General features: G+C 33.9%; 1 protein-coding gene across 1 annotated transcript in view; it reads right to left on the reverse strand.

Moving 5' to 3' along the window:
• Window positions 1–371: 371 nt before the first annotated feature.
• Window positions 372–14,384, reverse strand: part of LOC137408295 (snake venom 5'-nucleotidase-like) — a 29,548-nt gene continuing 15,535 nt past the window's right edge. Inside the window, exons 4-10 of the mRNA XM_068094757.1 lie at window positions 13,030–13,227; window positions 10,695–10,895; window positions 8,804–8,926; window positions 5,388–5,507; window positions 4,218–4,373; window positions 3,407–3,610; window positions 372–916 (exon numbers count right to left, since the gene is read on the reverse strand). Coding sequence (XP_067950858.1) covers window positions 708–916; window positions 3,407–3,610; window positions 4,218–4,373; window positions 5,388–5,507; window positions 8,804–8,926; window positions 10,695–10,895; window positions 13,030–13,227 — 1,211 coding nt within the window. The 3' untranslated portion in view covers window positions 372–707. The remainder of the gene's footprint in view (window positions 917–3,406; window positions 3,611–4,217; window positions 4,374–5,387; window positions 5,508–8,803; window positions 8,927–10,694; window positions 10,896–13,029; window positions 13,228–14,384) is intronic.

Genomic DNA, 14,384 nt, shown 5'->3' on the forward strand with positions numbered 1-14,384 from the left:
TACGGAATCTTTATACCAAGATCTTAAGATGTATTGCTGGAATGCGTACACACATACTTTGAGAAACATATACATGTATATAGATAGAAGATAGATAGCTAGACTAGGAAAGGTAAAGCGTTGATTAGACGAGCTTTGTTGAAGCTCAATAAACCCATTTCTGAGGTGCCTATAAAATCCTGCATAAGGTGTTGATCACACGTCCCTTAACTGCTATAATGCATAGACTAAAACTGAGAGTTTGAAAGAGAAGATAAAGCTCAACATTACTAATATGTCAAAGTTTCAGATAATCTTCTATCATTCACTATTCATCAGAGTGGGCTGACGCCATGGAGAAGTATTTATTACATCAGAAACTCTAGGAAGTCACTTGCTGCCATAGAGAAGTATGAATTACATCTGAAACTCTAGGAAGTCACTTACTGCCATAGAGAAGTATGCATTACATCTGAAACTCTAGGAAGTCACTCTTTAGTACAATCGCTTTACCCGTAGTAAATGGTTGTCTGGCGATCACAAATTAGTATTGGCATTAGTCATACATAGAACATAGAACGAATAAAAAAATTTCAGCTAAGAATATATCGAAATATTTGTTACAGAAAAATTTCACACGTTAATCAAATAGAAGCAGACTGGCTATAAGTAAACTGCCAGTTTAAATATAACTCAGAGTCAATATTTGTGTTGCCGTAAACGCACACCTAGTAAATAGTGTAAAGCAACATGGCTGCTGATACAGATAGCAGGTTCAATTGATTAAATTTTAGCTCTGTGGCTGCCTGTGTAACGGTATCTTCACATTTGCTCAAATCAGCATTTTCAGGAGTTATCTGCACTCTGCCATCTTCACCAGGATAAACTGAGGATAATGTGGACATGTACTCCTGAACCAAAGAAGCATCCGGTAAACCTGTACAAAGAGAAATGTATGATAACAAAACAAGAAAGTGAAAATGCTTTAGGTTTCTTTAGACCTACCTTGATGCAGGTAAAACTATCTGAGTTGAACAAGTTCTTAGGCCTACCTGTGACTATAAGCATGGAAAACTTTCACTGAAAGGTGAATGATGTGAAAATTACTCTATAGGTTAGAAAATGGGTTTCAAGATCTTTCATGGTTTGGGTCTTCATATTTTAAGAGAAAATTACAGGGTTACAACACATTTCAACGAATGTATTATGAACAAATAGCATAGTTAATAATAATTTTCTTTCAATACACATAGTTTACTTTACCATTTTTGCTTTTTTGCAAGGTCTAAGTTGTATCAAATGACATTAACTGGTGTGAATAAAATTAATATCTATCTACAATATAATCTCTAATAATTATTGTGACAATATCATAGCTAGTTCTCTTAACAATGCTCCATCTATTATAGACTCTTTTAACAGAGAAATGGATTTTGAGGTAGACTATAATATGTCAAATCATTTATTTGATTTTATTAACTATTACCCTTTTTAATTATTACATGGCATAGTTTAGAAGTTTTTCTGTTTGAAGTGAAGTTACTTCCAATAAAGTGATAAACCAAAAAGATGATCAAAAAGTGAATATAATAAAAACATTTTATAATTCATTGCATGAACATCAAGCATAGTCAAGAAAAATTATAAATATTTATAAAGATCATGAGCCATAGTTTTATCAATGCAACAAATCAAAGGCCATCAAAGCCAACAAGGTCTTCCGTGTGATCTTGTGTACCATATTTATTGCAAAACTACTATGATTCTTCGACATACATACATCGCGTATCTCCTACTGTAGTAAATAAAAAGCACCTTGGTAACGTGTTAAACCATAAGTAAACATATAAGCTTCATGGAAGAGAAGAGTGACTCTCTCTGAATGCTTTTAATGGAAGCCGACTAACTTTATGATAGTTGAATCGATACCAAGTCTACCATGCACCCTGCTACATACAAAACCACCAGGTGACACATGAAATTCTATGTTAGTAGTTGCTAACCAAAAGTTTGTTCTATGAAACGCTAGAAACAAACAAAATAGTAACATGGAAGTGCTACTTAGAATAAATATAGTGGTTGGTCGTCATGCGTATAGTGTGTTATGGTTGTGATATTGATTGGGTATATTATAGTGTATCCTCTATTATATTGCATATTGTATTTATAATGTATAATTAGTCAGACGGCGTGTTATAAATAACTAGAGTGTGGATGTTAATTGTATTTATATTTTTTGGTTTGACGTTTTTCCTTTGGAGTCCAGTTCCAGTTCTGTTTGGTGCTTTTGCACTCTTCAAGTGATTGTCGGTAATGCATGAACACAAAATAATGTTCTCTAATGGTGATTTTTATTTGTCCTTATTTGCTGGTCAACATTTGGAGACAACGACAATCAATCAATACTACTTGGGTTTGAGTAACTGAAGGTTACTTCCTCTACAAGTTGGCACACCTAAACCGACTGTATTCGGTGCCAGCGAGGAACTTGTCACATGTAGCTGTATTCCATAACTAAATTCCAACTTTATCTTTAAATGTTTGAGTTTATATATCACCTCAGCCAAAGGTTAATCTCCTCAAGGGTAATCACAGATGACCAATAGCAATTTATCTCATAATTTAAATGCCTCACAATAAATTTTTAAACTCTCCTCCCTTTGAATGATCTAATTTACTTTAACATTAAATTAAAGTGTATTGTATCATATTGTACTGAATTGTAATATGCCATGTTACACTAATGTATATTATATCATATTAAATATATTTGTTATGACATAGTATACACTGAGTGTCAAATTATAGATTGTACTATTATTTATTATATTATAGTTATACAGTATTGTATTAAATTACGTTATATTACATGGTACTATTTTACACTACATTATAATTTTTTTCTAAATATGATATAAAATAGAGTCCGCTCTCAATCCACTCTCACTCTTAATCAGCATGTGTTATATACTGGTCTGATCCGCACGTTGCCTCCGCTGTCGGGTAAATATATAAAATAAATAAATACAGGCTTAGATGTTAAACTAAAAATTCATCATTTTAGTGACAAAAAACATAAAAAACCACAAAAACGAATCGCTAAAATTAGAATAAAAGAGAACACAACTTTCCTAAAAACTATTTAATACTTGCCTCCATTGTCATACTCTCTAATTTGCGTAAAAAGCAAGCAATTTTGAACTAAGAACAAATATACTATTTAAGCAGCGTTTGTTCATCATATTAAGATTTTAACAACTTTTGAGAAAGAACCATGCTGCAATTTTTTTATTGTAATAAAAAATTCTTTGTCGATGAAAAATTGTACAACTGCCCTAATCTCATGTATAGAATTGAATGCACAGCTTAGGCTTATTCACTGTTCTTAGTAGTGTAAACCATGTTTTGAGTGGTTTTAATAACTTACCCAAATTTTCATAAGCGAGAGTATTTTTAGCCAGCATATCATATCCATCTCCTCCAGTGGCAATAAAGGAGGTTGTGAGAAGAGTATAATTTGCAGTTAGATCAAGGGGTTCAAACGTTGGAATGTCGCACTCCAGGCAGCGAAGACCAAGATAAGTAACTCTGTTTCCAATTGGCTGACAAAGGTCATAATGTACTTGTGCACCTGCCAATCACACAAACACATGCACATAGAGTTTGACTTGCAATACTGTCAATCAGAGATTGACATGCAGAAAGTGTTTCTGCAGATTTACTATTTCAAATAATGGACTAACTTACTTGGAGAATATGCCGACTTATGAAACTCTGTTTGAATTAGAAAAAAGTTGAACGTCTAGTTAGTGTTTATTTTTGGATGTTAAAAAGAATTCTAGCAGTTACACTAATTAGCCAATCACTGGCCATGACACTAATTAGGAAAATCTTAAATAGTGTCACCACTGTTAGACTTAGATGGAATGACATAAATGCATATCGTACGATTAAGGCATTGTAAAGGAATATTCCTTGGCATGTTCCCTGCTGTAACAACAAGAAGTTGTTTTTGTTACTAGTTTTTGGGGATCTAGAAAAGTGGTTGCTAAGCCAACAATCATAATGACTGTACTCATAATAAAAACTGCAAAAATAACAATATATTAAATAATAATAAAATAGCAAATGTAATAATAAAAGCTGTAATAATGGCAACCACTATAGTACAGTTAACAGTGGCAATAATAGTAACCGTAATGACAATTACAACTAACAAGTACATTGTGCTCACTTACCTGACATTTGCAAAAAGCGGCCTGAAAGTGCCTCGTTGTCGTATGACCGTATACTGTTTTCGAACATTTCTTTCAGAGTTTTTCCAGTTATTGTGATGGCCACAACATCATTAGAAAAGGGGAGAGAAGTTAGCAGCATTGCGTTTGTTATGTTTCCTGTAATAAGTCACTAATACATGAAATATAATGATTTTGCAAACAGAATTGTAGTGTATCAGCGCTAAAATCAATGCAAAAAGTACTGTTGAAACAAATGGTAAGAAGCTATTTTACAAATCCGAGAAGTTGAATGTGCAAAGCTAGGGCTTAGTGAAACCAATAAAAACAAAACTAAAGTAGTAGGAAGGTATACTAGTGAAACCAATAGGAACAGGACTAAAGCAGTAGGAAGGTATGCTAGTAAAACTAATAGGAACAGGACTAAAGTAGTAGGAAGGTATGCTAGTAGAACCAATAGGAACAGGACTAAAGTAGTAGAAAGGTATACTAGTAGAACCAATAGAAACAGGACTAAAGCAGTAGGAAGGTATGCTAGTAGAACCAATAGGAGCAGGACTAAAGTAGTAAGAAGGTCTGCTAGTAGAACCAATAGGAATAGGACTAAAATAGTAGGAAGGTCTGCTAGTAGAACTAATAGGAACAGGACTAAAGTAGTAGAAAGGTATACTAGTAGAAGCAATAGGAACAGGACTAAAGCAGTAGGAAGGTATACTAGTAGAACCAATAGGAGCAGGACTAAAGTAGTAAGAAGGTATGCTAGTAGAACCAATAGGAACAGGACTAAAGTAGTAGAAAGGTATACTAGTAGAACCAATAGGAACAGGACTAAAGCAGTAGGAAGGTATGCTAGTAGAACCAATAGGAGCAGGACTAAAGTAGTAAGAAGGTATGCTAGTAGAACCAATAGGAACAGGACTAAAGTAGTAGAAAGGTATACTAGTAGAACCAATAGGAACAGGACTAAAGTAGTAGGAAGGTATGCTAGTAAAACCAATAGGAACAGGACTAAAGTAATAGGAAGGTATGCTAGTAGAACCAATAGGAACAGGACTAATTTAAAAGTAGTAGGAAGGTATGCTAGTGGAAGCTATAGGAACAGGACTAAAGAGCTAACAAGGTAAATGTAGGTAGTTTTTTCTAATTCACCAAAATTGGTTAATTATTGGTTACCTCTTTCTATAGGCGCTCTAATGGACCCTCCATTTGTGAGAGCAATTGATGCTCTGGACCATTTTGTGTCACTTCCAAATACTAGGTTGCCATGAATCCATGAATCTGTCACCAGATTTCCTTTTCAAGAAAATTTCTCATTAGCAATGCATCTGGTCGTCATAACATTGGTTAGAATAGAAATAATAAAATTTATTTATCAAGCAGTAAAAATAATAAATCAATAAAATACTAATAATAATAATGAGACGACAGCAGGTGGACATCGCAAGTGTACTGTTTGCTAAATAATTTGCACTCCCAATGCTTTATGCAATAAGTTCTTTGAGGAACACCGGTTAAAAAAGGCAGCTCTACTATAAAGTGCAAAAAATCTCACAGACTTAAACATTTGTTAATAAATAACAACAGCTTACAGCAGGCTACAGCTGCAGTCTACCGCAAATAACGTAGCCAAGTCGATAATCTATTAAACAGCATTCATAACATTATGATAGAATGAACAAATGGAAATACACCCTAGTCGAGAGAAACTTTAGAAAGCACATTCTATCCGTGCGATGCTCCTGTGCCCCATCAGGCTAGATAAGCCATTCTTTTCTTATGAGTGAAAACCAACAAATAATTTATAACTGTTATATGCTATATGTTATCTAAATAGCATAGAGGATATAACAATTATTACAGATTGAGAATGAATGAAACATGAGAAGATAAAAGAATAACAAATATAACAGAGGAATGACTCACTGATCAACTAAGTAAAATAAAGGAAAGAGTTGAATACGACAAAAATAGAGAACACCAGACGATCATTCATGTCTGAAAACCTTGGAAGATGATCAGATTAATCTAGGTGAGTATCAAGATATTGATGCAAACCCGTGTAGTATATGCTATTACACATGCTATTATACGTAGATGTACTAGTTGAATCAACAGCGGTGCTCAGGTAATAAAAGTATTTTGTAAGAAGAGTCTTAGAAAAAAGTGTTTTATGCAGTTTAAACAAATTAAGAGAAAAAATAAAACAACTGTAAAGGTTTTCAAACTTGGTCAAACAATTGTAACATTCAAACTTCATATCATGAGGAAAATGTTTTGTGCAGGTCAAATAAATTAAGAAACAAAATAAAACAACTATATATAAAAGTGTTTAAATGTAAATGTGAAATAATAAGCAAGTAATAGCTAAATTAAGTCTGTTTTGCTACGATTACAATAAAAGATGATTTGGCAATGATACAATTAATACGAACTGCAAATAAAAATCCTGAATATGTTGAATTAATAATAAAAGTTTGTGCATAGAAATGTGTGTGTATAAAGAAGATTACTGTTCCACCAGAACATATCCATCAAAACTTTGAATACGACGATACTGGTACCTCTCGATGCCAGTACAAATGTAAAAATGAGATATTCAGACTGTTTTTTTCTGGTACTTTTTATATGACCAAGCTGGAAGAGAATGTAGAAATTGTCCACATGAAAAGTATTAGCCTTTACTGATTTAGCAATCGAACCTTACGAAAACCGGTAATACAAGTGTAACGGCACATTTGAAACTGAATCGACACAATTAAAAATTACAAATTAAAAAAATAAGTACTGGTAGCAAAAAATTAGTTTTTAAACAATTTCAAAAAGTAACAAATTCAAAAGGTAGTATTAGTTAATAATCCAAAGTGGACATTTAGTGTGTGCATACGATATACGGTGTGTGATAAGAATAATAGAATCGTAAGAGCCGCGTAGATTGGTGGCTAAATGCACAGTTCGAAACTTGTGGTTGCAATCTTTGTGAGTTCTAATCCAACAGAATGCGAGTTTTTAATTCCAAGATTCTAACAGCTATTGCCGGACATACCGAAGAACATCTAGACAAACTCTGAGATCTATATATGTAGTTATGCTATTATGCTCAGTCCCTGTGAAATGATCATCAAAGGCAGTTCAGATAAAAAGCACCCAATGTAATCTTTAGTTACCAAGCTTCATCAATGATATATTAGGACAGAGACGCATTAATGAAGCGGCAAATAATAATAGTATGAAAATCACTAATTTAATCATTGGAAATTGTTACTTTTTGCTAATTTGAACATTTTTGTTTTTGTAATATAACTTACTGACTAATTTGTGATTTACAGTTAGATGTACTTGATTTTATGATAATTGTGGAACTATTCAGAATATACATATTTGTCATATAATAATGACCGGAAACTGATTGTAGGGTTACTATGTTTAGAATATAGTAACTATAGTAAATAATACAATAATATATTACTAGCTGTGATATCTTTGGTCTTTATTCCAAAGGCTGAAGCAAATTTAGTGCTTGATGGACTGATTAGACTGTAGGTTCTAGCATCTGATGAATGTTGTTTTAGCTTTTATTGTAAACCATATCAAACAATATTTTAGCGCAATTAAGTTTAGTCACTTTAACACCATGTTTTACAATACAGTATATGAAAAAGTAAAAGAACTTTAAGGGTAAAATTAGATTTGCATTTCATAAAAGATTTGAATTTCAAATTGTTAAATAGACTAAAATATCATATGTTATCTATATATATAAATCTCAGCGCTTGTCTGTCCGTCAGCTGTCATTTGTCTGTCCGTCAGCTGTCATTTGTCTGTCCGTCAGCTGTCATTTGTCTGTCCGTCAGCTGTCATTTGTCTGTCCGTCAGCTGTCATTTGTCTGTCCGTCAGCTGTCATTTGTCTGTCCGTCAGCTGTCATTTGTCTGTCCGTCAGCTGTCATTTGTCTGTCCGTCAGCTGTCATTTGTCTGTCCGTCAGCTGTCATTTGTCTGTCCGTCAGCTGTCATTTGTCTGTCCGTCAGCTGTCATTTGTCTGTCCGTCAGCTGTCATTTGTCTGTCCGTCAGCTGTCATTTGTCTGTCCGTCAGCTGTCATTTGTCTGTCCGTCAGCTGTCATTTGTCTGTCCATCAGCTGTCATTTGTCTGTCCGTCAGCTGTCATTTGTCTGTCCGTCAGCTGTCATTTGCAGCATCTAGTTACAGCAGTTGATATTTAAGAAGAAAAATTCCCCTTCAGCAGGAATTAAACTCAGAGTCACCAGTTCTCCAAACAGGCAAGCTAACCACTACATGACACTGTCATTGTCATACTATGGAATAATAGTGCACATACTCAAGCAGCGCTTGCGAAAATACTATCCGTTACTTCTGGCACGCTGAAGATCATGATTGCGGAACAAAGCTATGCGAGAAAAGCAATGATTACAAGTACACTTATAAGCACAAGCCGGCTTCAGATAGATGAACACAGCCCTTATTATCAAACAAATTACTAACTTGAGTTACTCAAATTCCCTGGGAAATTGTTTCATTACCCGTGCAACACCGAACATTCATCTAGTACAAATATATATAAAAAACTTACCAAAATTGCATTCTCGTTTCCGGCAATCTGCATCAAGCTTAACGACAGCTCTTGCTATTGGAACGCTCCCTTCCTCAATGACGCGACCTTTGTACATCTCTACCATTGCTTCTACTTCCGCATCTGAATATCATTCAACGGCTGGTAAACCTGTGATTATACTCCTAAACACTCTGAAGACTAGTCTTGTATATACAAGTAGGTCCCCTGATCCTAAACAGTACTAATAACTTTCCACCGACTGTGACAGCATTTAGAGTAGCGCAATATCTTTTGTACTAAATATATTTTTGCAGCTACAAGCTTGCAGAATATAACAAATAGTTTTTCACACTCTTCCAAAGAAGGGATATTTTAGAGTCAACTGAAGAAACATAATGATTGATGCACACGAAGCCGGATTGAGTGTGCATATTTGTTATGGATAAAAGCTTTTGTTGCTGAACAAAAAACATATTTTAGCTTTTTCTATTTTTAAAACATCTTTACCAGAGCTTTAATCAACGTGTCATTAAAGACTCGTATTTGGTCTACAGTAATTGTTTATTTTTCGGTTGAATAATAGTGCTTGGTAATTTAACGATATCTACAAAACTAACCATCCAATCAACATGAAACTTTGGAACTTTACTAAAAACATGTTGTATACAAAATGACCAAAATTTCGTCATTTTCGTAAACCAAAAGAGTAAAAAGATCTAAAGCGAAACGTATCAGCCGAGTTTACTCGGGCCTATTATCTAGTGAGAAAACAACTCCTAGAGTTATCTCGAGCTGTGTCTTTCAATTGTTAAACACGGCATTAAGTTAGCATGATGTTTACCACTTTAAATTACGTATTATTAAAACAAAACGTCATTATACTTTAGGTAATATGTGACAACATAATAAGTCACTTGTCATACGTATTTATACACATTAAATTTAAAAAAAACAAGGAAAGGAGCTTCAGTATGAGGTTGGTTAGTCATGCATCAATATAATATCACACTGAACAAAATGGTATCAGACCAGGAAATATCCCTCAAATACCGTCCAGTCATACAAAATACCCCTCACATAACCATTCAGTCATACAAACAGCCAGAACAATTGAGACGGCATTAAAAAAATAATTTGAACAAATTCAAACCTAATTTTTTAATTAATCAAACGAAATACAAAATAACAACACTTAAAAAAGCACACGGTATTCACCCAATCATATCTCACTATGATTGGTTGGTATTTACTCTGGTTACATGGCACACATCATAATGTTTGCAAGGTCAGCTGATACACGGGCTTTTACAAAACCTGCCTTTTCTTTCGTGATTCCTTTAAACGATCAGGTATTCCCATATCCCCCAACTTGTCTCACATAGGTTAGCCTTTCCTAAATAGGGGAGCTTGTCTCATACAAAATAACTTGGTTTGCCTATAGATCATTTTTTTCTATTTAGATCAATATTTCTTTCGTAGTAAAACATTTCCTATAGATGGACAGCTCTTCCAATATAGGTCAACGTGTCAAACTAGTCTCAATGTATATCAATTTGTTCTAGGTCAAAGTTTTTCCAAGTTCAAATTGTCTTCTATAAGTTGGCTCATCCTATATAGGCCAACTTCCTCCATATAGGACGAATTGTCCTTTATAGGTCAGCTTGTTTTATATAGGCCAACTTGTTTATAGGCCAATCCATTCCATATACACTTATCAACAGATGAAGGTTTTAAACAAAATCTAGAATATAGCAGTTTATTGTTAATTGTTGCACATTATTTCTAAGTTCCTGACCGTCTCACTGCGAACTTGAAATCATTTGGTTTTCTGTTTGTCTTTTTAGAGATTACCGAATTACATGAAAAATACAAACTTTTGATTGTCAACAACAAACTAGATTTATCTTACCTTTTGGTACAGAGTTGTCCAATAATATCGGGTTGCCTCCCCATGCCGTAACGTCTCCCTGTTCGTTAAACGTCACACTCAGGTTGCCCAAGTACTTGCTGAATGTGTAGGCTTGAACGCAAAGGGCGGTTTTACCATTATTCTTCTTGACAACATGAGGGTAGGTGCTGGCAGGCTTCTCAGAGCCAGGCAGATCATCACCTGTACAAGATATGGCTAGAAACCTGAAGATTGCTATTCAAATATGCAAAGTCATCCCATTTCAATTGAGACTAAATTTCATTACCTGCAACACTGGAGAAAAATAAAAGCCATGGAAAAAGGTCATTATACCGTAAGAGTTTTGCACCCTTAGCTTTTTTCACTACTCCTTTTGTTAAATGTGATTTTAACCATTTAATTAACTAAAACAAAACATTTTTGCTCATGTCGATAGAACAGCAGGTGTTCAGTTCTGAGTGTAAATTATAACACTTAAAAAACTGTCATCTATAACATCAGTGAACTTATGAAAAACCACAGTAAATCATAGAAATCCAATGAAACGTGTCATTCCTTAAGAACATGTATAAAAAAAAATTGTCGAATTTATTACAGGTAGGGAATCTGCACAAGATAGCCTGGGTGAATGTGCCTGATATAGTGAAAAGTAGACGCAAGTAAACAAAAAACATAGAGTATAGATCAGTATCAGTTTGTTGTAATAAATGACTCAGCAAGATTTTATTTTCCTACCCTAACTTCCATTGATAATGAAACAAAAAGGAAAACGCAACATTTTGGAACCTCTTGAAAAATGGCTACTTCAAACCAGTTATATATTGTTTTAATAGTAAGGGTGGTTGTAGGAATGTCAGCATTTTATCATGTTAAGTCAATTGTTCATTTGAACTATTAATAAGTTTTCATACAGAGATAGTGTAGTGACTCCTGGGTCTGCCTGTGCTGAACATACAGATCTAGCAGTACATATTCAACACACAAAACTTGCAGCATATATACAACATACAAAGCTTGAAACATATATGCAACATACAAAACCTGCAGCGTATATACAACATACAAAGCTTGAAACATATATGCAACATACAAAACTTGCAGCATATATACAACATACAAAGTTCAAAACATATATGCAACATACAAAACTTGCAGCATATATACAACATACAAAGCTTGAAACATATATGCAGCATACAAAACCTGCAGCGTATATACAACATACAAAGCTTGAAACATATATGCAACATACAAAACTAGCAGCGTATATACAACATGCAAAGCTAAAACAATTGTTTGCAAGCACAATTGAAAGACTGAACTCTGAAAGCTAACAAAAATCATGCGAATTTAGATGTTATGCTATTGCTATAGAATTACGATTCTTATGATTTCTGTTAGCTAGATCGATAAGCAATTTATGTTTCCATAAGGCGCTATAATAAAGCAATGGTTGTCTGATCGTTTATGCCAAAGTTGTATCTTCAAGAGGTCAAGGATAAAACCAGCCATGGATGATCAAAAGAAAAAAAATGGCATTATTCGGTATGGACATGACACTAGTTAATCAACAACTTTCTACTATCGCTTCAATCCGTGATACAACAAATGTTTCTGCATATAAAGCAACAGAAAATGAAGGCCTATGAACAAACATGCATAGGCCTTCCTTTTCTGTTGTTGGTCGCTAAGGTCGTTTCAACGGAACAAAGATGGCACATCACACGGGTGTTTCGCTTACAAAATGCAACACTGAATCATGACAGAGTGAGAGCAACATGGCTGTTTTTATGATGGTATTGCAGCACCATATGGGAGTGTGCCGCTATTCTATTACGGTGTGGAAACTTAGTATGAGTGTATATTTAATAAAAGAACATTCAAAATCACACTTGTAGTCAAAGTCATTAGTTTTTTCTCATTCAAGTGTTAGGGAAGTTTTAAAATTTTTGGTCTCTCAAATTTTTTTTCCATGCGAATTCATATTTTTCTTAAAAGCCTTTTCACTAAATTGGTGAAAAGTTATTGAGAAAGATTCTACTTTTACTTGTTCACCAGAAGTAAAAATGTGGAGTTGTCTCATCATATTTTGAAACTATTATCAATCGGTCTGCTAAAATTGTATGATGCAAGATGAAAGAAAGGACTTTGTGATTTGAGCTTTTCTGCTGCCAAATAATTGTCACAATTTTGCTATTGAGCAAGCACTGCGATTTTCAACTCCGACAGTAAAAAGTTTGAAGTTTACCATTGAATACATAGGGATGAGTCATTAATGGAAAACCACAATCTATAATCTAGCCTGTAATCTAGAAAATAGCCTGTAATCTGTCACCTGTGTATAAGAACGTGTTGGTATGGCCTCCAACTACTATGTCCACATCATCAACTTCTTGGGCAACCTGTATGTCAACCTCAAAGCCTGCATGGCCTAAGGCAATTATGATATCAACCGCCTCAACATCTTTGATGACCTGAACAGTCGCTCGAATGCTTGGCACTACCTCATGGAATATAAGGTTGCCAACATTACCTGCATAGATTCATGTGCTTAGTAATAAAAGAACATTCTACTCACACCTGGTCTACATTCAAAGACCAAGGGAAGTAATTTGGAAAAGAAAAAAGTGATGCTGAACTTAAATTACAACCAATATATATACACATATATTGATGTGTATTGACAACTTCTACTTAAGAACCAAGCGTATGTGCTTGGTTCTTAAGTAGAAGTTGTCTGCTCATACAAAAAGTGTTATGTGTTTGCAAAAATCTGTAATAGGTATTTGCGCTGAGCTTGATGCTTTCTACACAGCTGTGAAGGTGGTGCTTTACTGTTAAGAGCCAATGACTTTAGAGACTGCTGAGAACTTATTTGCTATTTATTATACACAAAGACGCTCCAGCTTTAAAAACTAAAATAATTATAACAGCAAATATGGTGTACATGCTTTTGGCAGCCCATAGATTAAACTTTGAGGCTGTATTTTCACAGTGTTTATGGTGGCCAAATCTGACAATTTTGTTCAACAACTTGTCGATTTTCAACAACAACGACAACTTCTGACAAGAATACAAAGATGAAACAAATAAATTTTTTAGAGATTTTTCTGTAAAATCTTTTATTTATTTTCAAAACTGAAATTTATTTTTCAAATCGTAACTCTATGATGCCTTTTACAGCAGTTGAAAAGTACATGTACATGTAAGTAAATACAATAAAAGAAAATTTAAGATACTATCATTAGTATGTCATACTTGTCAGTGAATTTCTTTTAAATTTTATGATTAATCCTTTCGATTTTAATTTAACAGCAAATATTTAGCAACAAACGATCTTTATTTAAGCAGATTTATGTCATTTTTGCTCAAAATATACAAAGTTATTTTATTCAAGTATTACTGATCTTTAAAACCTTTAAAGTTAATTTTGAAACAATCATACAAAATCTAATATTTTATTACATTAGATACAAAGGTTAGTTTTTGGTACTCATCGCTAGCCTGATTCCATCACTACATGAACATATTAGCGTAAGAGCAGACAACTCTCATTTCAATTGACAGTCAGCGGACTATTCTGACAGTGGTACCAGTAATGAAACAATAAAAAAGGAAAATAATCAAAATTAAGGAAACTTACTTATGAAAGTTTAATATATCAAGTGTATAAACTTTTATAAGCAGAAT

This window comes from Watersipora subatra, chromosome 11 (assembly GCF_963576615.1).
Source record: "Watersipora subatra chromosome 11, tzWatSuba1.1, whole genome shotgun sequence".
Taxonomy (NCBI): Eukaryota; Metazoa; Bryozoa; class Gymnolaemata; order Cheilostomatida; family Watersiporidae; genus Watersipora; species Watersipora subatra.